At 46.2% G+C, this 18,638-nt stretch overlaps 1 protein-coding gene across 5 annotated transcripts in view; it reads left to right on the top strand.

Annotated features, from left to right (window-relative positions):
- The window catches only part of LCLAT1 (lysocardiolipin acyltransferase 1), a 114,929-nt gene extending 108,443 nt beyond the window's left edge, over window positions 1-6,486 (top strand). For all 5 annotated transcript variants that reach the window (XM_032683540.1, XM_032683541.1, XM_032683539.1 and 2 more), the window contains one exon: window positions 2,237-6,486. In XM_032683540.1, coding sequence (XP_032539431.1) covers window positions 2,237-2,745 — 509 coding nt within the window. In that variant the 3' untranslated portion in view covers window positions 2,746-6,486. The remainder of the gene's footprint in view (window positions 1-2,236) is intronic.
- The last annotated feature ends 12,152 nt before the right edge of the window (window positions 6,487-18,638 follow it).

The raw sequence follows: 18,638 nt of genomic DNA on the forward strand, positions 1-18,638 counted from the left end.
AATTCATGGGGAGAAATATACTTGCATGCTGGAGAGGTCAGACCAGCTGTGAGAGTGCAGAGAGTCTTGCCAGTCCTACTTGCACAGAGTCAAGAAATCTGATGATTTATTACCTGTAGTCTGTAATTGACAGTGGTCCTGTAAAGCCTTGATTTTTCAAGACCACTTGCATGTGATGGCAGACTGTTAAGCTGCAAAGACACAAGTGACCAAAAGCTGGGTGAGAAACTCATCTAGCCAAAACCTTTTTTTATAAAAGGCTTTTTTCATGCAAGGATCTCAGGAAGGCTGAACTCTTCTGGCCTGCCTCTTAGGGTAGAGTGTGTAGGTTTTATGTGTCACTAGGACGTGGGGAACTATGGAGGATCAGGAGGAAGACAGATTGTAGGAGATGGACATCTCTTGGAGGTATGTGTAACAGCTCTTGCCCTGGCTGGGCCAGGAACTGTGGGATATCTGTCTTGTAGGATGACTGTAATTCCTTCTGATGGCAGAAATATTTGGAATAGTGAGGAGAAAATGCGACCTGTTCCCAAAATGAAAATGTTTTGTGATCAGGTGCAGCAGGCTGGCCATCGTTTCCCTTTGCAGGCTGGGTTTTTAAGGCATGTTCAATTTTGGCATCTCTTGGTAGGAGATCTGAAAGGTTTTACCTGTGCGGAATACAGGGATTCTCTGCTGATACAGGATGTGATACCACAGCTAGAGAAAAGATGGAATATTGAGTTTCACTCTGATAGACCTCCTAGGAGCCATATATAGCTCTTTAAAAACCCGAGTAATCTGCTGCTGCCCAAGAGAGATCGTTATAAGGCAGAACAGTTATAAAATACTCTGAAAGGCTGAATAGGGCTTTTCCCCCTCTTGTGATATTTGGAATTGAACTTTAGATACATCATTTTGAACATGGCCTTTTAAAGTAACTTTCTATTCTTGCCCTGTCATTTTTAGAGCTCTAAAAGAGAGCCAAAATGCCAGGGGAAGGGGAGCAAATAAAAACGAAGAATGGGGCTAAACAGTAGGTTTTGATCATCTTTGCAAGAAGTGGCATCATCTGTGAGAACAAAAGTCTTCAGTTGCTGCAACTGGAGACAGCTTTTAGTCTCCAATTCTATTTTGCCCTCAGCCAGCCAGCCAAATAAAAACAGCGACATAAATCACTGCTGGCAGAACTTAACAGTTATGCAACGTCCAGTGCACCACATGCCTATTTTTAGATCAGTTTTACACTAGGAGAATTTACTTTATGAAATCTAAAAAGAATGTCTGGTCAGGGGCCGGGGCATAAAGAAGGTATTTAGGAAGTGCAAAATATAAAAATACTTAGTACAAAGACACACTAGCAAGCCCCACTTTGGCAATACTGATATCCTTTCAAGAGCACTGGCTCAATCAGACATGCTAATGAAGAGCAGGGTTTTTTTCATCAATATTCCCCTGAATTTCTAATCTGCAATTGCCTTTTAAATGGTTAACTACACTCACTTTACCCAAATAGCTAACTGTATATGGTTTGCTTAATGCTGGGCTTCAACCCCCACTTAGGCTGCACTTTGTCTTTCCCAGATGTGGAGTGCAGCGAACAGCAGCTCACCTCCTTACAGTACTGGCTGCTCAGGTCTAAAGAAATTGTGTTAACTGGAGTGCTCTGCAAAGCTGGCTGAGCTGCAGAGCTACTCCTCGTCCTTTGTGAGATACCCTAGATTTAATGAGTTCATGATATTTAGCTGGTATATGTTTCACTTATGTTTTCTCAGTCTTCATTGAACTAGGATTGTGAATGCTGCTTGCTCCAGATCAACCTGAATCTATTTCAGTGTTCACAGGAACACAGACTAAGTTGTATTTCATTAGTGAAAAGCAATTTCAGCATGCAGCACAGCTAGGAATAACTGAACATTAGACTCACATACTGTGCTCTTTATCCAAGACCAGATGTGCACCTTCTCTCCTTTAAATTTGACTTTAATCTCTTACTCATTGTTGTTATTCTGCATTGGTTTGTACTGTGTATAATCTTGTTCACAAAGTTTTTTGTTCAGTTTCTGAAAAGATAACGGTTGGGAAAAGTTTGACCTTTCAGCCTTTAAAGATTCGAGCAGATTAAACATGCTCTGCATATCTCTGAGATTTCTGCCACAATTTGGACAGTTTTCAATCACACCTTGAAGCAAATTAGTGTTCTGACCATTGCATGATCTGTATTGATCTTTTTTCCCACAAACCTTTCTTCTAGGTGACAATCTCGATGCTATCCATGACATAACTGTGGCATACCCCCAAAACATTCCTCAGACAGAGAAGCACCTTTTGAATGGAAACTTCCCAAAGGAGATTCACTTCCACGTCCAGAGATATCCGATAGAGACAGTGCCCACTTCTAAGGAGGAGCTGCAGCTTTGGTGCCGGAAGCGTTGGGAAGAGAAAGAGGAGAGACTCCGACACTTCTACGAAGGTGGAAAATGTTTCAGTGCAGCAGGGCAGGGCGTTGTTCCCCCCTGTAAATCCGAGCTCAGGGTCCTCGTGGTGAAGTGCATCTCACTCCTGTACTGGACAGTGTTCCCGCTGGGTATGCTCTCACTGCTGTACCTGTACAGCTTTGCTCAGTGGTATTTTGCAGCCATGGTCATCTTTTTTGTTGTGCAGCAAAAGATATTTGGTGGGCTGGAACTGATTGAACTCGCTTGTCATCGATATTTTAAAAAGCACCAGAAATTTCACGACACGAAAATAAAAAACAATTAGTTCTGGCTTAGAGAAAGGGGGGGGGGGTGTTGAGATGCCCTGCGAATTTTATGCACAGGGAACAATTTTTGCATGAGAATTGTCTTTTACTATCGCCATTGTTAGACATTTGCACATGATTCTGTGAAGAGAAAGAAAAATGTTAGTTATTCCTACATGTGAAAATGGTAGTTTTTTAATCTCTGAATGTAATTTCAACATTGCTCTTGCAAGCAGCTAGCAACTGCATTCTGCTGTCATTAAGAAACAAATTGCTGGATTATTGAACAATCATACGGTAATAAATGTAACATGCACTGGACTTTCATGTAGAAACCCAAACTGTTCAGCTAAGAGAGACAGATGTATGATTTCTGTATAATCACATTGTTGTGAAGTAAGCGTCGGATTTGGAAAGCTGGTAAATTTAGTGATGTTTTGATGGTAGGTGAAAGTTGGAGAAGAAGTTGTTCTGTTTCTTTTTTATATTTCAAATGCTCAAACTTATTTTAAAATAATATTTTTGCATAAGCTTTTTCAAACACTACTGAACCTACCACTGTTCAACCATTCTGGCTTGGTCACTCAGAGCGTTTTCTAAGCCTTGTAGTCTTGTGTCATAGTACAGAGAACAGTGCTGGCTCTGCCTCCATTTAAGTCTTTGCTGATTATTTAATAGACCTGTGCAGCTAAGTTTTGATTTCTCACTGTTTCATGCTGTTTCAGTCTCCCTGTTAGCTGTGGGAGAGTTGTTCCCACTGTAGTATGCAGAGCTGTGGGATAGGGGAACTGGGTTTTTTTGTTGGTTTAGTGGTGTTTTTTTCTCACAGAGGCAAAAGTAAGTGTCTGTCTCCAAATAGCTGGAAAATGTTTTTCAAAACAGTTTCCTTGTAGACCTTCTTGGATTGAAAACATTTTAGTTAATTTTCAGAGTAGGCAAGATATCTTTTTTCTTTTTTAAGCATTAATTTTGTTTTTCACATTGCTTCCTTTGGCATTTCACGTGTCCATATAGATAAGCAGGAAGAATTCTTGTTCCGTGCATGTCAGACAGACCTGTTGAAATGCACATGATGCAGTGGTTGTCTCCTTATTGGTACAAGAGATGGGTTTGGGTTTTAGACTTATCACAGGGAAGAGCTACATCTTCCCTTTGCTGTATTGGCTTTGATTTCTTGATGACATCATTACCTTTTTAACCTCCTTCACAATTTTTGGGAGGTTCTCTTGGGGCTCCCACTATAACACGTTCACTTTTTTTCATGACATTCAGAAAATCTGAAGGCTTAAGCTTAGACAAGGCACTTTCAACTGTATTCCTTGTCATATACAGTAAAAGTAATGTTATATTCACACAGAAAAAGACAAAAACATTGCCAGCACTTAGGAGACAGTTCTGGTCTTCAGGTTAGATTGTTCTGCAACCTCAAAAATTTTAAACAACCTGATCAATTCTAATGCTGCAAAACCTTCCTGACTTACTAAATATTTGTGTTTATTGCGTGACAGCTTGTTTGAGCTAGACTGAGATGGCCTGTCTCCGTGTGTTGAGTGGCATTGCCATGAAATGTGAAAGTACAGAGTGCAAAATGTATCTTGTACTGTGCTGGGTGTCTCAAGCATTGGGTTGGCATGGTGGACACACCTGTTTGCTTTTAAATTACGACTCTAAGCATGTTGTCTTATGTGTTTGTTTCAAAGACCATTTTTTTAACAAATCACCAGCCTCTATTCAACTGTCCCTTGCAAGGTGACAAGTCTTTTTTAATCTATGCTTATAATAACTAATTGTTTATTACGCGGAAAGTACTTGAAGCCATCTGGTTTACTCCAATTTTTTTAATCCCTTTTTTCTTAAAAATGAATAAATAAAACTAGGTTTATATTTAGGGTTATGTTTCTTAATGATTTTTTCATATTTGTATTTGAGTACCTGACGACTGACAACTGGTGTTTCATTGTCACGAGTGGAAGGAGGTCATTTCTGCACCTCAAGGTCTTTTTTTAACACAATTCTCTAATATCACAGGCATGGTTGCAGCTTAAATCTACATAGCCTGGTTTTTCTTCACCTAATGCTCTGCTTTGGTGCAGTTCCCTGCACATCCAGGTAATCCACTGCAAGGGAAAACCTAAAAACCGCATTTATGGTTAATGCAGAGGAGACCTAAAAGGCTTCTCCTAGTCTGTCCTAAGCCACGGCTTACGACAAAGTGCTTTCATGCCAGGAGTAACCATGGCCAGCCTACTCCAATAGCCTTAACACCATTTTCAGGAGTGAATTCAAAGAACAGGTTCTATGTGTTGGTGACGTAAATACCAGCTGTGCTTTTCTCAGTCATTCAGAGAACTTTGTGGTGTCATCAAATGTATCAGAAGCATCAGTGTGAGTCTTGGTCATGGAGCGGTAAAGGATTTACATCTGTGTGTGATTAAAGTTGGGCTCTGACAGTGAAGTCAAATGCAATCCATCATCGACCCCTACAAGGGGTTTTCTCCCAGCTGGAGCCAAACACGTAACCTATTGTAATGTGGTAAAAACATCCTGCAAATCTGTAATTCATCCTCTTCTCTCATGCGTTCGGCTCAAAGAGAAAGAATAATATTCTTGTCAGCTGCTAATGTCACTTTTGCAATGCCCAGCTCCACGATGTGGAGTAAGTGGTCAGTGAAGAATCCTCCTCTCCCAGGGGAGGTGTTGGCTTTGTGTCTCATGTAAATTTTCAGATTCTGTGCGTCATTTTTCAGCTCAATTAGAAATGCAAGATGGGGAAAAACTGAATGAAAACTAAAAGCTTTGTGGATATAGAAGCTTCTTTGTTTAAAAAGTGGTTAAGGAACTGAGGGAAGATTGTTCTGTGAATGTTTTTTTTCTCTTTGGTCAAAATGTAGCTTTTTACTGAAAAGATTCTAATATACAGATTTCTTGGAGACTTCTTTATTCCTACCCTGTTTTCCTATTTAAAGAACACTAAGATGGCACTTATAGACATAGTTTAGTCTCAGTCTTGGCACTTCTGGGTTTATGTTGGACTCGAGGGTCTTAAAGGTCTTTTCTCACCTAAATTATTCTATGATTCTCTGCTGGGTAAATCACTTTGAAATGTTTTCAGTGCTGTTAGATTAAAGGTGCTAGTACTCCAGGAATCACCCACTCTTCTTTCATGGGACACGTATTAGCACCAAGACTCGTCTCACTCATTGGCAGGTTTGTCACAGCTCACCTTCTCCTGTAGTCCCAGGAGCTGCACTGCTGAGCAGCAACTGCTCTGTCTGTGGGACCTACAGGTCTGGGTAGGTCTTGTTTACATTATTTGAGATCAGTGACGTGCTTTAAGGATGCTGCTCCCATTTGCTCAGTCAGATGTTTCCTCTTGAGCATCGGGGGGTTTCTTTCTCTCTGCTCAGAACAGAAGGTTCGAAATTCTGCCATCTGTGCATGTCATCAAGCTCACCTGGGTAGCAGGATGTCAGACCAAGTCTCTTGACTTCAAAGCTGCAAGGCCCAAAGCTGGTCTGTAAGGTGTTGTCTGGATCATACGAAATGTAGTTCTTAGTTTTGTGCATTGCGTCAATCGGTGTTGTTTAAAAAAGATCCGTGTTTTTATAACTTGATTTTATATGTGCACTATGTGAAAGGAAACACCAGGATACTACAAACCTACAGAAAGCCTTAGTTTTCAGATTTCACTGATAATATTATTAGAATGTTTTAACCGTGTACCAGTTACTCTACAGCAACAATAAAGACCTGAAGCATTACATGTGTTTAATTTTGCTGTTTTCTTTCTACTGCACCTGTAAGGAACAAACCTTGTCTTCAGTCGCATAGTTGGCTGTATTGGGCAGACTGATGTCCAGTTGGATGCTCAACCCACGGTTTGTGGCTATTGGAGGGGAGAACTCCCCTTCTCTCCTTGGCAAGTTGGAAAGGGGGTTTGGCTGTACCCTCACTCAAGCTTCTTCATGTAAAGGGGTGCAGAAACCTTTGAGAGCATGCAAGAAGTACAGCTCAGCTTTAGCCTTGCTGTGCTGCTTAACTAGGATTGCTAAGGAGTAAGCTGTGTTAGGTAGTGATCCCTGGGTAAGTCCTCCATTGTAGCTGTATCCTTTTACCATCTGTGGAACTGGTGACACAAGAAATGATCTATGCCAATGTTTCTGTTCTTAGAGGACCTGTCTTTAATGTAATTTCAGGTCACAGGCTCCTTGATTTCTCTCTCCATTGCTCGAATGCTAATCCAGTGTGGAAGTACAAGGGCTGTGTTTCTCAGCTCCTCATTACCTGATGGGGAATAGCCTTGCTGTGACAACCCTAGCAAAACAGCTGCAGCTCCAGCAGGTAGCATGTGTCAGAAAGACCACAAGAAACAGAAAAGCTGGTAGCAGTTTCTACAGCTGGAGAGGATATTTTCCATGTCTCATGCTCTGTGTATACTCAGAGCATTCAAATCAGTCCCCCGAAGTCAAAATGAATGGCTTGTCACTCTGGAAAGATGGTTGTCCCTTCCCGTTGGTTTCCTCAGAACTCAAGTATGCAATGAAAAAATGTATTTCTCTATCTTTCTTGTCATTACAGAAAATAATAGTAATGGAGGCCCAAGCTTTCACCCTGCAGCTGCCCCAAACACCTCCTTTGCAGTTCAATACAACAGGAAAAAGGTTGTCTGATTTCCTGAGGACTTTGGATCAGACCACAAGCTATCTCAATGGCTCCTGGGAGTGGGGAGAATGGCCTGTGCGTGTAACGTGGTTGGGTGACTCTCATCCTAGAGAGGGTTTCTGCTGAGACACACAAGAGGCAGAGAGCGCTTGCTTCTGTTCTTGCCGGGCCTCTCGAAAGTCCAGGCATCTTTATCAGGAGTGGATTTAAGGCCTTGAGTTTTTAAGTAGATGTCTTTGTTCTATTACAGTAGGGCCTCCATATGGTTTGTCATCCCTTTTTCTGGAGGTCTTCATCTGGAGTCACTGTTTTTTCTGGTGGTGGGATATGCAGAAGACTGACAGGAGGCGTTTGAGCAAAACTCCACCTTCATAGCTGCTCTCAGGAGAAGAGGGAAGGGTGTTTGAAATACTTCATGCTGGGCTGCATGAGAGAGGCAGGTGTGCAGGTGCTGGTGTAATGGTTTTGCTGGTCAGCAGCCTCTACCCTAGATTTCTCTCTCCTCTCGCTCGTGTGAAACATAAGGCAAGAGCCCTTTCACCCTCATCTGCAGGCAGCAGAGAAGCACCTTCAGCCTTACCAGAGGGAGGAGCTGGAGGGGCTCAGGCCTCAGCATTGCTTCTGCATCCCCAGGACACCTAGCAGAGAAGGATAAGCTGTGCAGGGTGCAAGAGCACAAGGCAATGCTGTGGGAGAAGTAGGAGGCACTTCAGGTTCCAGCAGATCTGTAACCTGGCACTGACATCACTGCCAGGTTTTGCCCTCTGCTCCCCTGCACTGTTTCTTTGTCTGCCTTCATTGCTTGCTCTGCTCTTTGAACTGCTGGGTGTCAAGTGAGTGAGAGAAATGTATGTTGATGGACACTGAACCCAAAGGGAAGGGAAATGTTAGGGATAACAGGATAGAGGTGGGGAATGTTACGGATAACAGAAGTGCTATGGAAGGTGTTGACTGGGTACCGCTGTTGGGAGCATGTCATCCTGCTTCAGAGTCTGAAAGAAAAGGTCTGTGTTAAAATGCTTCTCTTCTTAGACATCTTTAGATAAAGTGGGGAGAAAAAGAACATTCTCCATGGGGTGGTTCACAGCATTACCCCCTAACTGCCCCAGTAGGAGCCTCTTTCTGTTCTTACCTGACAGGCTGCTCACCAATGCTGGCATTGCCTGTGTGTGCCTGTAGATAGTCGGGGTGATACCTCCTCTCTTTCTGAGCTTGGGTTTCTCACTTGATGTCCTGTGTTTCAGGACATTCAAACGGCTCCTCCTGTTCCTTTTCCTGGCAGCTGTACAAGACCCTGAGTTCTTTAAGGATAGAATAATCCCTCACTGTCAGTAAGATTCCCACCAGCAGGCTGGGAAGCTACTCACCTTTCCAGGGAAGCTTGCAAAATTGCTTGTAACACAGTGCTGTTTTATGCAATCCATGTTTTGCCTGGCAGCTGGGTGCTCCCTCACCTTGCTGGCAAGGAGCTGCCTCATCATCCCCCTCACCACCGCTGCAGTTAGTTTTGTTTCCAGATTATCCACTGAAATGATTTAAGTGGAGATGTTGTGCATGCTGGTAGATCCCCAGGTTTGCTTCCTACAGCTTTGCACTCCCTGCCAATGCTATCTGAAGAGCTCTCTGAAGCTCATCTCTGAACTCTTTCACTCGAGAAGTGCCCTTTTATAGCTACCTAAGCAAAGGTCCCGACTTTGCCAGGGGCTTTCCTTGTTGCTTTCTGATGGGCACAAATCATCAGTCAGTGGGTCAGTCTCAAGGTCATGGAGAGGAAACCTTTCCTCTGCTGAAAGGGCAGGAGGATATCCCCTTCCAACACTTGGAGTCCGGTTGGATCAGAATACCATGCACAGTCTTGGACATGGGGAGGTCAGGAGGTGAACTCATGCTGCTTCTAAGAGGCCTTAACACCAATCCCTACAGGAGCAGAACCAGCCATTTAATGTTCTAAAAAATCCCTTTCAGCAGCAAACTCCTTTCTTGCTCTGTGCCTTCCTTCTCCTCTCTCCCTCCCAGGAGCAAGAGAGGAGAAAGTTTTGGGACACCACTTGTGCTACAGTTGCTTAAAGCAGAACATGATGCTAAAGCCACTGTCCTGTGTGGATTGAGCTGTGCCAGGCAGGTTCACAAGGCAGGAGTTGAGGACTGTTCAACACTGTAAGCTCCTTGCATTTGTCTGTCTCTGGAGAGACCCACAAAGAGACGGACTGGATCCAGTTCCTCACCCACTGCTCGTCTCTTGTGTGAGCACAGGCCAGCTGGTTCATCTTGCTGGGTTACTGCGTGAACAGTGTGATATCCTCATGGCCAACACAAGGACAGTGGGACATGGAGCATCATCCTACAGCTCCCCAGTGCTTCAGCCAGCAGCTGGGAAGCTGGAGAGGAGCACTTGGGAAAGATGCAGCTGCTTGGGAAGGGACCTGCTGACTGATAGCCCTCAGGTGTCCTCGGTGGTCTTATCAAGGATGCTGTGAGTAATGTGGGTCAAGTTTAAGGACAGAGAACAGGCACCACTTACTGCAAGCCAGGGATGTGCCCAGCATCAGGCTCTAACACTCACCTATGGGTTTGATGCTACATGTCCATCTGGGACAGGTATTATTCCTGGCCCCTGAGGCCTCAACTCAGTGTAAGTCCCACCATCGTGGGCGGGACAGCACAGGATGCAGCTACCCCACAGCTGCCAGGATAACAGCAACAAGTGCCACATTGCCAGCAGCAGTGAGGGCTGGCACATACATTCCAGATACACTAACTCAGTTGCCCGGCCCTGACATGTGCTCAGCACACCCACCCCAGACTGTTCATCCTAATAATTTGGGGGGGGATTTCTGACACAACTGGGAGAAGGGCTGATGTTCAGCTGTGATCTCTGCTCTCCTCTTGGAGTTCCTGCTCCTACACCATGTGAAGGACACTTGCACGGTCTCAGAACATGGGGGGCCTTAGCCCACATGCCTTTATGCTCAGCCAGGCTTTAAATTAGGATGCTGAAGCTCTAGGAGTAGTGTGGCTGCCTCCTCTATTCCCACACTGCCATTCACACCAGCAGGGCAGCTGGCTCAGGCCTCTGCAGTCCATCAATTGGGCTCTTGCAGAGGTACAAGGGCAAACCTGACCTTGTAGTCACTCAGTGGTCAAGTGTCACACCTAGTGGACATTTCCAGCCTCCTCGCTGCAGATGCTGCACTCTCCTAGAGGTTTTGCTTTCTGCCTATGCTGGGGAAAGGGAGGTTCTTTTCCAGCAGCCCCTGAAAGCCAGCACAAGGAGATGTTTTATGCAAGATCACAGCAAGGTGTTCGGGTCTGCCTCCTCACAACATGTGAAGGTTAAAGGCAGGCTCTCAGCTTTCCAACAGTAATGACAGAAAGTGCTATGTGAGTGAGAAAGAGCCTAATTAGGGATTAATGAGAAAGGAGCCTGTGGTTTTATTACCCATTGGACACGAGTACCGTGGATGAACAAGAGAGGTTGCATTAGCTGTTTCCTGCTGAGTTCTTCCAGCAGGAAAGTCCTTAGCACATCATTTAAGGATGGGAGGTAGAGGAGGGCACTGCAGGCAAGGAGTGATGGGGCATGGTGTCCTCTGCTGCAGGCTGGGACAGACCCCAAACCTGTGGCCCCACGGGTGGACCCTGAGACTACCTTGGTTGGAGCATGGAGCTAACAACATCAAGGTTGTGGGTTTGATCCCCATATAGGCCATTCACTTAAGAGCTGGACTCGATGATCCTTGTGGTCCTTTCCAACTCAGAGTATTCTGTGATTCTGTCACTGCAGACCTTGGGGCAAAGACTTTGGGCTGTACTGCTGGGTCTACCACTGTCCAGTGGTGTGTGTCATGCACATCCTGCATCCCAGGTGGTTCAGCAGGACTGGAGACATCTCCTGGGGGTGTGCTGCTGCTTGGGGACACACACCACACTGTGCCACAGACCCTTTTTGGGGGTGAAAAGGGGCTCCAGCCCCATGAGAATACGGTCACAGTTGTCACCTTCCCTCAGGTGGTGCCCAGTGGCAGGCCATGGCATATCAGAAGAGAGGCAGTCCAGGAGCAAAAGCACAGCTATTTGCTTATGTGAAGGTCAGAGCAGAGCCCCCCACTTTGGGACCTGCCCTCTGCCCCACTTCAGCCTGAATCTGGTAGTGAGGGAAACTGGAAGGGATCAGATTGTTGATTGTCAGATAAAGACAGGAATAAAAACAGGGAGGTTAAATACCTAATCTTGAATTAGCTTCATCATTCCTAGCCATTGCATAAAAGCTATTAAAGTTATTACAGGACATGCTGGAATGCTGGCACAGCAGGAACAACAAATATAGGTAGAATGGTCCTTGTCATAAATATCACTCAAGCTGTTTTGACAGCCCTCTGCCATCATGATGCTGCTCACAGCCAGCCTGGCGGGGCAATGCCAAACCCATGGCGAGCAGGGGGGGCATTTTATGAGAACAGCTACTTCTCTCTATGAATAATAATACAACGTTTGCATTCTCAAGGGAAGAAACTTCCTGGTGTGGGGCAGACCTGGTTTCCCTAGGTCCTCTCCGTGGGGCTCTTGCTGCAAGTGCCACAAGGAACCAGAGATCAGGGGTTAAAAACCACTGCACAAAAAAAAAATTAAAAATAATCCCCCCACTTTTGTGCATGCATTTGTCAAGTCTATTAATAATGTGCTTCACACTGTACTTTGAATGCTTTTTTTAAAATAATTACTCTGCATTTTGCAACTCAGCTGTTTCAGTTACATCCAGGTCATAAAGTTATCAGACATTTATCTTGTAAGGTCACAGCCCAACTCCACTGATGACTCATTACTCGATACAAGATGTCTTTATTACCAAGCACATGGACTTTTTAAGCCTTCTGTACTGACACAGCACACAGGTAGGTGCTTTTGTTGCTCTGTTAACCAAGCCAGGTGCCTTTTCCAGTGACAGACCATTGTACCCCTAGGTATAAAGTCCTTTGGTTACCTCTAGCCTGCCAAATGCTCTGACACAATACAGTTAGGAAATGAATCCAGCTTTTGGCTCAGTCTTTTTGAATCCTAATCATCCCATCCCACTTTGCCATGTCTCCCTAAGCAGAGGGGAGGATTAGAAAGGGGGGCCTTACCCCACACACTGGTGGCAGTGGGCAGACCAGAGAGGTCACCCTGAACCTGGAGTACTTCCAAGACCATCCAACCTCACTGAGTCACTTGTTAAGATGGTATAGCAGGAAGTCTTTGGAAATGGAAGACAGAGGAAATAATATGAAGAGCGAGGCATCCATTCACACCCTTGGCAGAGGCATTTCAGTTCCTGGTTCCCCGCGTGCCCGCAGGGAGGACAGGCACTGCTTATTAGACAGGTTATGTAATTGAAGTGGTCTATATTTATCAGGAGTGCATGGAGCACACACCTCGAGGGTCAGAAGCCCAGCAGTTTGAAGAACATTAGCTCCCCTAATGAATCAGCAGGGAGAAGGACCTAAAAATACAACTCGGCTGCAGAAGGGCATCATTGAGTTGCTGAGGGAGCCAAGGTCAGGAGGCCCTGATGTGCCCTTCCAGCTCCAGCTGGGGTTGTGCTATGCTCAGATGCTCATTGCCTCAGAAAAGGTAGGATCCACGTTGTGCTAAGCCTCCTTTCGAACTTCTGTTGTGGTGTTGGCTGTTGAACTGTGCCTAAAGGAGGGGAAAGGTCCATGCCATAACCACTGTATTGTAAAGTCAACCTCCTTTTTGCACCATTCTCCCTGTGAGCCTGAGGGGTGAAACCTGAACACATATGGGATTTATCCTCCTTTATGGGGCATAGAACCACTATAAATGCTTGATTTCATTCAGGATCAGGGTAGTCCTTGGCTAGTACCAAATGTGGAGGCTGGTGTGTACTACCTGTGCTGAGCCCTGCTATTGGTGCTAGTGGTACATGTGCTTTGTGCCTCCTCCTCCTCTCCACTGGGGAAACTGGGGGCAGGTTTGTCTCCGTCATGCTCAGTGCCCATCCTTCAGGAGCAACTGTGTCACCTCACACTCCCTAAGCTGTCATCATAGTGGGGAAGCTCCAGCACATCAGCAGTGGCCCATGGTCACCCCATGTCAGGGTGGAGGCACTGAGGTGAGCAGCTAGCTGGAGGGGGGTTTATGCTGTCTTGCATGAATAAAGATGGTTAATGAAAGCTATTTTTAGGAAACTGGAGCGGGTGGAAGGAAATAACAGATAGACTTTTGTTTTCTTGGTTTCTACTGTTATAAGCGAACTTGTTTGCCTGTGGTGCTGAAAAGCACAGCTCAGTGCCCTGGTTTACTCAGAGCAGCATAGGCAAACAGTGGTCCTTGCCCCATAGGCCCCATGCTGTGTTTGTGCAGTTTCTACACACATCATTTACCTTTTTAAGATCTTAAATACTGTGCCCTGGACCAAATTCTGCCTTCCTGCAGACCAGCTGGTGGACCTGCCTGCCTAAGGCAGAGAGAAGAGCCTGGCCACACACAGCCTGCCCCATCACTCCCATGGCTATGCATTCCTGTCACATCCCCACTAATGTTTTGGTCCTTGGCTTCTCACAGTTCAGCAGCCTGCCCCATGCAAGGGCCAGGCCACCATGGATGGGCTCGTGTGGCTCTAATCCCTGCCCACCGCTTGGCAAACAATAAAACTGTAGAGGGGTAAATTGCACAGAGGCGCTGAGTTAGTGACCCATTGAAGCCAAGGCTGATGTTCCTCTCAGTGGCATTTGCAGAGTGCTGGTACTGATTCAAGTACTTCAGTCCCAGGGGCTCATTCTCATCCACCTGGAGCTTCCATGCTTTGTTATGGTTTGTAAAAGCTTGATCACAAAGTGCTTTCTCATTGCTATTTTTGTCTCTTTCTGAAGACAGCTCCCTCCCATGAATGTCAGGGTGTAGGTTACCTAGGGGAGCAGTAGAGCTTCCTGACTGCTCCAGCTTGAAAGGAGGATCCTGCTGAGCTGTGGGTTGAGGAGCAACAGTGTCTTGGGGGCAGTACAGGAAGAGGTCAGAGGAAGAGGAGGGTTCAGCAGTTCAGGGATTGCCCAGGACAGAGGAATGCAGGCAGCTGCAGGCAGGAGTGTAGGTGCTCCATGTGGAGCTCTGCAGGTGTCATGCACATCTCCCATGCCTGGAGATGCTGGCAGCCCTGACGGGGAGGACGGACCTCTGGAGAAGGACGGGGAGGTCAACACCAGTGGTCACATCCATGCTGCAGGCCTGGGGCACTGGATAAGGTGTTTGCCTACTTTCAGTGTAAACCTTGATGGTTTTTATCAGAAACCACAGGAGGACGTTCTCTTAATTCTTCTTATCTGTGGGGTCTCTGTGGTCACTGCAAAGTCCACCCATGCCACTGATGGCACTGGATCAGTCATTCTGGGCTCTTACTGGCAAAGCACCTGAGTGCCATCTCCTCTCTGCTCCCAGCAATGTCACTGGGAGGCTCAGAGACCCAACCCAGCACCACTGCATGGGTCAGCATCCCTGGCCCCTGTGGGGTGAGGCTCTGTCCCATAGCAAACCAGGAGAAGGATTGATTAAAATATAGCTGTGGGGCTGGTCTGCCCACTGCTTATTTCCTGAGAAAGGTAATTTATTTGGAAGAGCTGGTCCTGGCAGAGAACTTTGCGTACATTTTTCTGCTCCCATCAGTCTTCACAGCAGATAACTCAGCTGCCACAGCAGCTCCTCCTCCCCCAGCCCCACATCTCCTGAACAGACTCACAAGGCACATTCCTCTCCCGCAGTGGCTGCTGAAATTGCATTTTATTTTTAAACCCCAGGACACAAAAGCCCTACCTTTATCATTTGCCTGCAGTCTCAGCAGCTCCACATATCCTCATTAAGTAACCACTGATCATCAAATGAACCTGACAGGCACCAAAGGCGGGGGGGATCTGGATGCCTGGTGTGTCGACAGTTGTCCCAGCTCTCTGTGGCTGCAAAATACAGGGGGTCTTCTCCCTGTGGAGTGGGGAGAAGGGCTGTCAGGAGAAATGCACAAAAGCTTGTGCCTTTTGACTGCAAGGTGTGGGCAGGTGGCTGCAAGGACTGACAAAAAATTAAAGGGGGTTATTGGGATGAAAAAACGGGAAACTGCATTATGGTCCATGCAATTTCATTATCCTCTTTGGATACATTATTGAAATAATCATTTTTTTAATCTATTTTTAATCTCTGTAGCACACACTCTGAGGGAGGATGTCTTCAGAGCAGGAGGACCACCAGCCCTTGGTCAGCTGGGTGTGAGGAGATGTCCATGGGAAATTTGAGTCTGACCCCAAACAAGGCTGCTTTTAGAAAAGATTTGGGGAGAGGGATGGATCATGCAGGGATATTGATATGTAACTTTGTCCAGAGCAAATCCCACTCTGATTTGTTCCTAAATACCCAAGCATTCAAAAGTGTTAAGCTTCTGGGAAAAGATCCCAGCTGGTTTCTTCAGCCACAAAACTTGCTGCAGAGTCTCCCAGTGGAAAGACCACGTTGTGTTTTGGAAGAGAGCATGCATTGACTGGTACATGCAAAGAGGGAATCCCAATTTGAAACATTACAGTGAACCCAGTGATGGGAGCATGCCTACAGGCAGGAAGCATGTCCATGCTGGGTTGACAGGAGAAAGTGTAGTCATTGGTGGTTGTTTTGGGGCCAGGAGTCTGCTTTCTGGTATATGCTAGACCCGGGCCTGCAGGAAATTTACAGCTTGACAAGGATGCTCAGGAGTCCCTGCTGGGGCACACTTCATCCTGAGACAGGCACCGACTGACACATAAATTAACTGGTTTCACCCCCAGCTTTCACAAAAGCTGATGCTGGGCTCTGTAATTGCACAAAGTTTTACTACAGCCAGCCCCTGTCTCAACTAAACTTCTTCAGGCATCGCTAATTAAATTGAATTTACTGGGATGACAAGTGTCTTGCTCCTCTCACCCACAGATGTTGTGACTGCTGCCCAGGCTCCAGCACAGCCTGTTCAGTCCTTGGGCTGTGCCCATGGCAGGCTCAGCCTTGTGCAGGGACCTGCAGCAGGAGCCCTGGATTTCCCTGGGGCTGGCCGGGCTCAGGGGTACTGCCTGGGTGCGTGTCCTAGTGTGAGAACTGAGGGACAGACCAGGGATCAGCCCAGCATGGATTTTATTTCTGCAAATAACTCAGATGGCCATAGACCAGTCTGTAGATCCTTTGTCGTCCTCCTGTCTGTGCCTGGTGGGGAGAGTTAATAATAGATGCTGGATGCTGCAGGAAGATGCAGAATTTAAATGAATTCCCCTTCCTTCTCAGTAATAAAAATGTTTCTCCCCTAAGAGTCCCTTGATTAATTGATCTGGCAATTGACAAATCAAGGATGGGAACGCATAAAATCCAATAGAAACGGATGAAAATAGCATTATGTACCATCTGATGCAGTCAACGATGTCACGCAACGAAATGACGGCAGAAAAATAGGGCCTTGGGCTGGAGGAGCCTTCATTAAGATGTGGCAAGGGTATTATTAAGGAAAAGAACATTGATTTTGTTTGAAAGATTTGGCCATCCATATTAAATATAATCTCCGTAATGTAATCTCGGTAGTTGCTTTAAATGTCAGCGTCACTTGGCTACATCTGCTTGCTGGGGCTGCTGCTCTGAAAAGAGGATGAAAACTTCATTCTCCACCACCCATTGAGCCCCGTTAGCTGCTTGGTAGGCTGTGCCCACACAGGGGAAAATCAGCATATGGGTTTCCTACAGGGAATACAGGTATGCCAGAAGGGCCTGTGTGTGTAAAACATATGTGAAGGTAACAAAACAAGTTATTTACAGAGTCAGAAACAGCCAACACACAGGATATTTCGAAGCCAGAAATCACTTCAAGTTCTGAGCTTTCATGTGAGACTTGAACACCTGGCCAAATTCTCTACTGCAATTAACTCATGTAGCCCTGCTGGCTTCAGCTTGGGCTTGTCCTTGGAAGTTGAAGCCCCTATCCCAAGTCTAATCTGACAAATTCTGCTAAAGATTTTTTCTTTTTCTGGCTCACAGATGTCGAGATTCAGCAACAGCAATGCCTGAGCAGGGTTGCCATTGGTGCGTGTGGGCTGGCTGGAGAGAGGTGGCACTTGGCTGATGCCCCCATAGCTCATCAGAGAAGTGGATACTTCAAGACTGGGGAAAACCACCATGAAAATCACAACCCTACAGCACAGTTGATGTGAGGGTCCTCATCCACGTGGGTGTTCCCACAGCAAAATGGTGCATGGCACCACTGGTCCCAACTGGGAGCATGAGCACAGTCCCAAAGAGGCATGATTCTCGCATCTCAGAAACCTCAGAGAAGTTGAGCATCCCCTGGGGGTACAGGGGATGCTGTGAAAAAATGGAGGTGAGGAGGAGGATCTCTGCTGGGGGCGTAAATTCAAACCCCAGCAATCAATAGTATGAACGCTCTTTGCTGCCTGCCAGGGGGAACTACAGTCAGAAATCCAGCTTAGCACATGCAAAAGACGCTTTCATCATCTGAGACAGAGAAGATTCTATGACAGGAGGGAACATGGGTTTAAAAGTAGCTGGGAAAATGTTAGCAGGACCAAGGGAAGGTTGGAGACTTTGTACACAGTTATTCCTGCATGCCCCGGGCCCAGTGGGCCCTGGGAGGGCAGTGGTGTGAAGAGCGGGTGGCTGAGCACATCAGTTGCATAGCTCTGCTAAAAGAGCACAACAAAAGGTATCAAAGTAATTTTCCTTGAGAATCAGAAGTGTCCAGACAGAGCTGAAGGCACCAAGCCACTTGACTGTAATGGAGTCAATTTTCTCCTTCAAAGTGTAGCATATAAACCTTTTTATACCCATGCACCAGCAAAGCTATTTTTATTCCCTGCCAACTGTTGAAAGCCATTTCTATGGCTCCCTCTCCATGCCTTTGCCCACTATCCCACAGTTACCATTTCATTGCCCACTCAATCACTTGGGACCTGAACAGCAAAGAAATAGGAAGCTACCACTCCATTCTGATGTTACTTTGGGGCCAGGAAGGAATCCTGTACAGATGGGGGCTGGCAGGAGATGAGGAGGGGGAGCAGTGGGAACAGTGTGTGTGGCAAGGCTCACCCCATGTCCCTCCAACATGAATTGGAGTCCATGCATTGCTTGTGGTTGTGAGGCTGCAGCAACAATAGCTGGGTCTTTGTGTAGTGAGAAAAAAAGCAGAGGAGTGCTTGGCCCCAGGATGCTGAGGGCACCAAAAACCTTATCATAGGGATCCAAG

This window comes from Chiroxiphia lanceolata, chromosome 3 (assembly GCF_009829145.1).
Source record: "Chiroxiphia lanceolata isolate bChiLan1 chromosome 3, bChiLan1.pri, whole genome shotgun sequence".
Taxonomy (NCBI): Eukaryota; Metazoa; Chordata; class Aves; order Passeriformes; family Pipridae; genus Chiroxiphia; species Chiroxiphia lanceolata.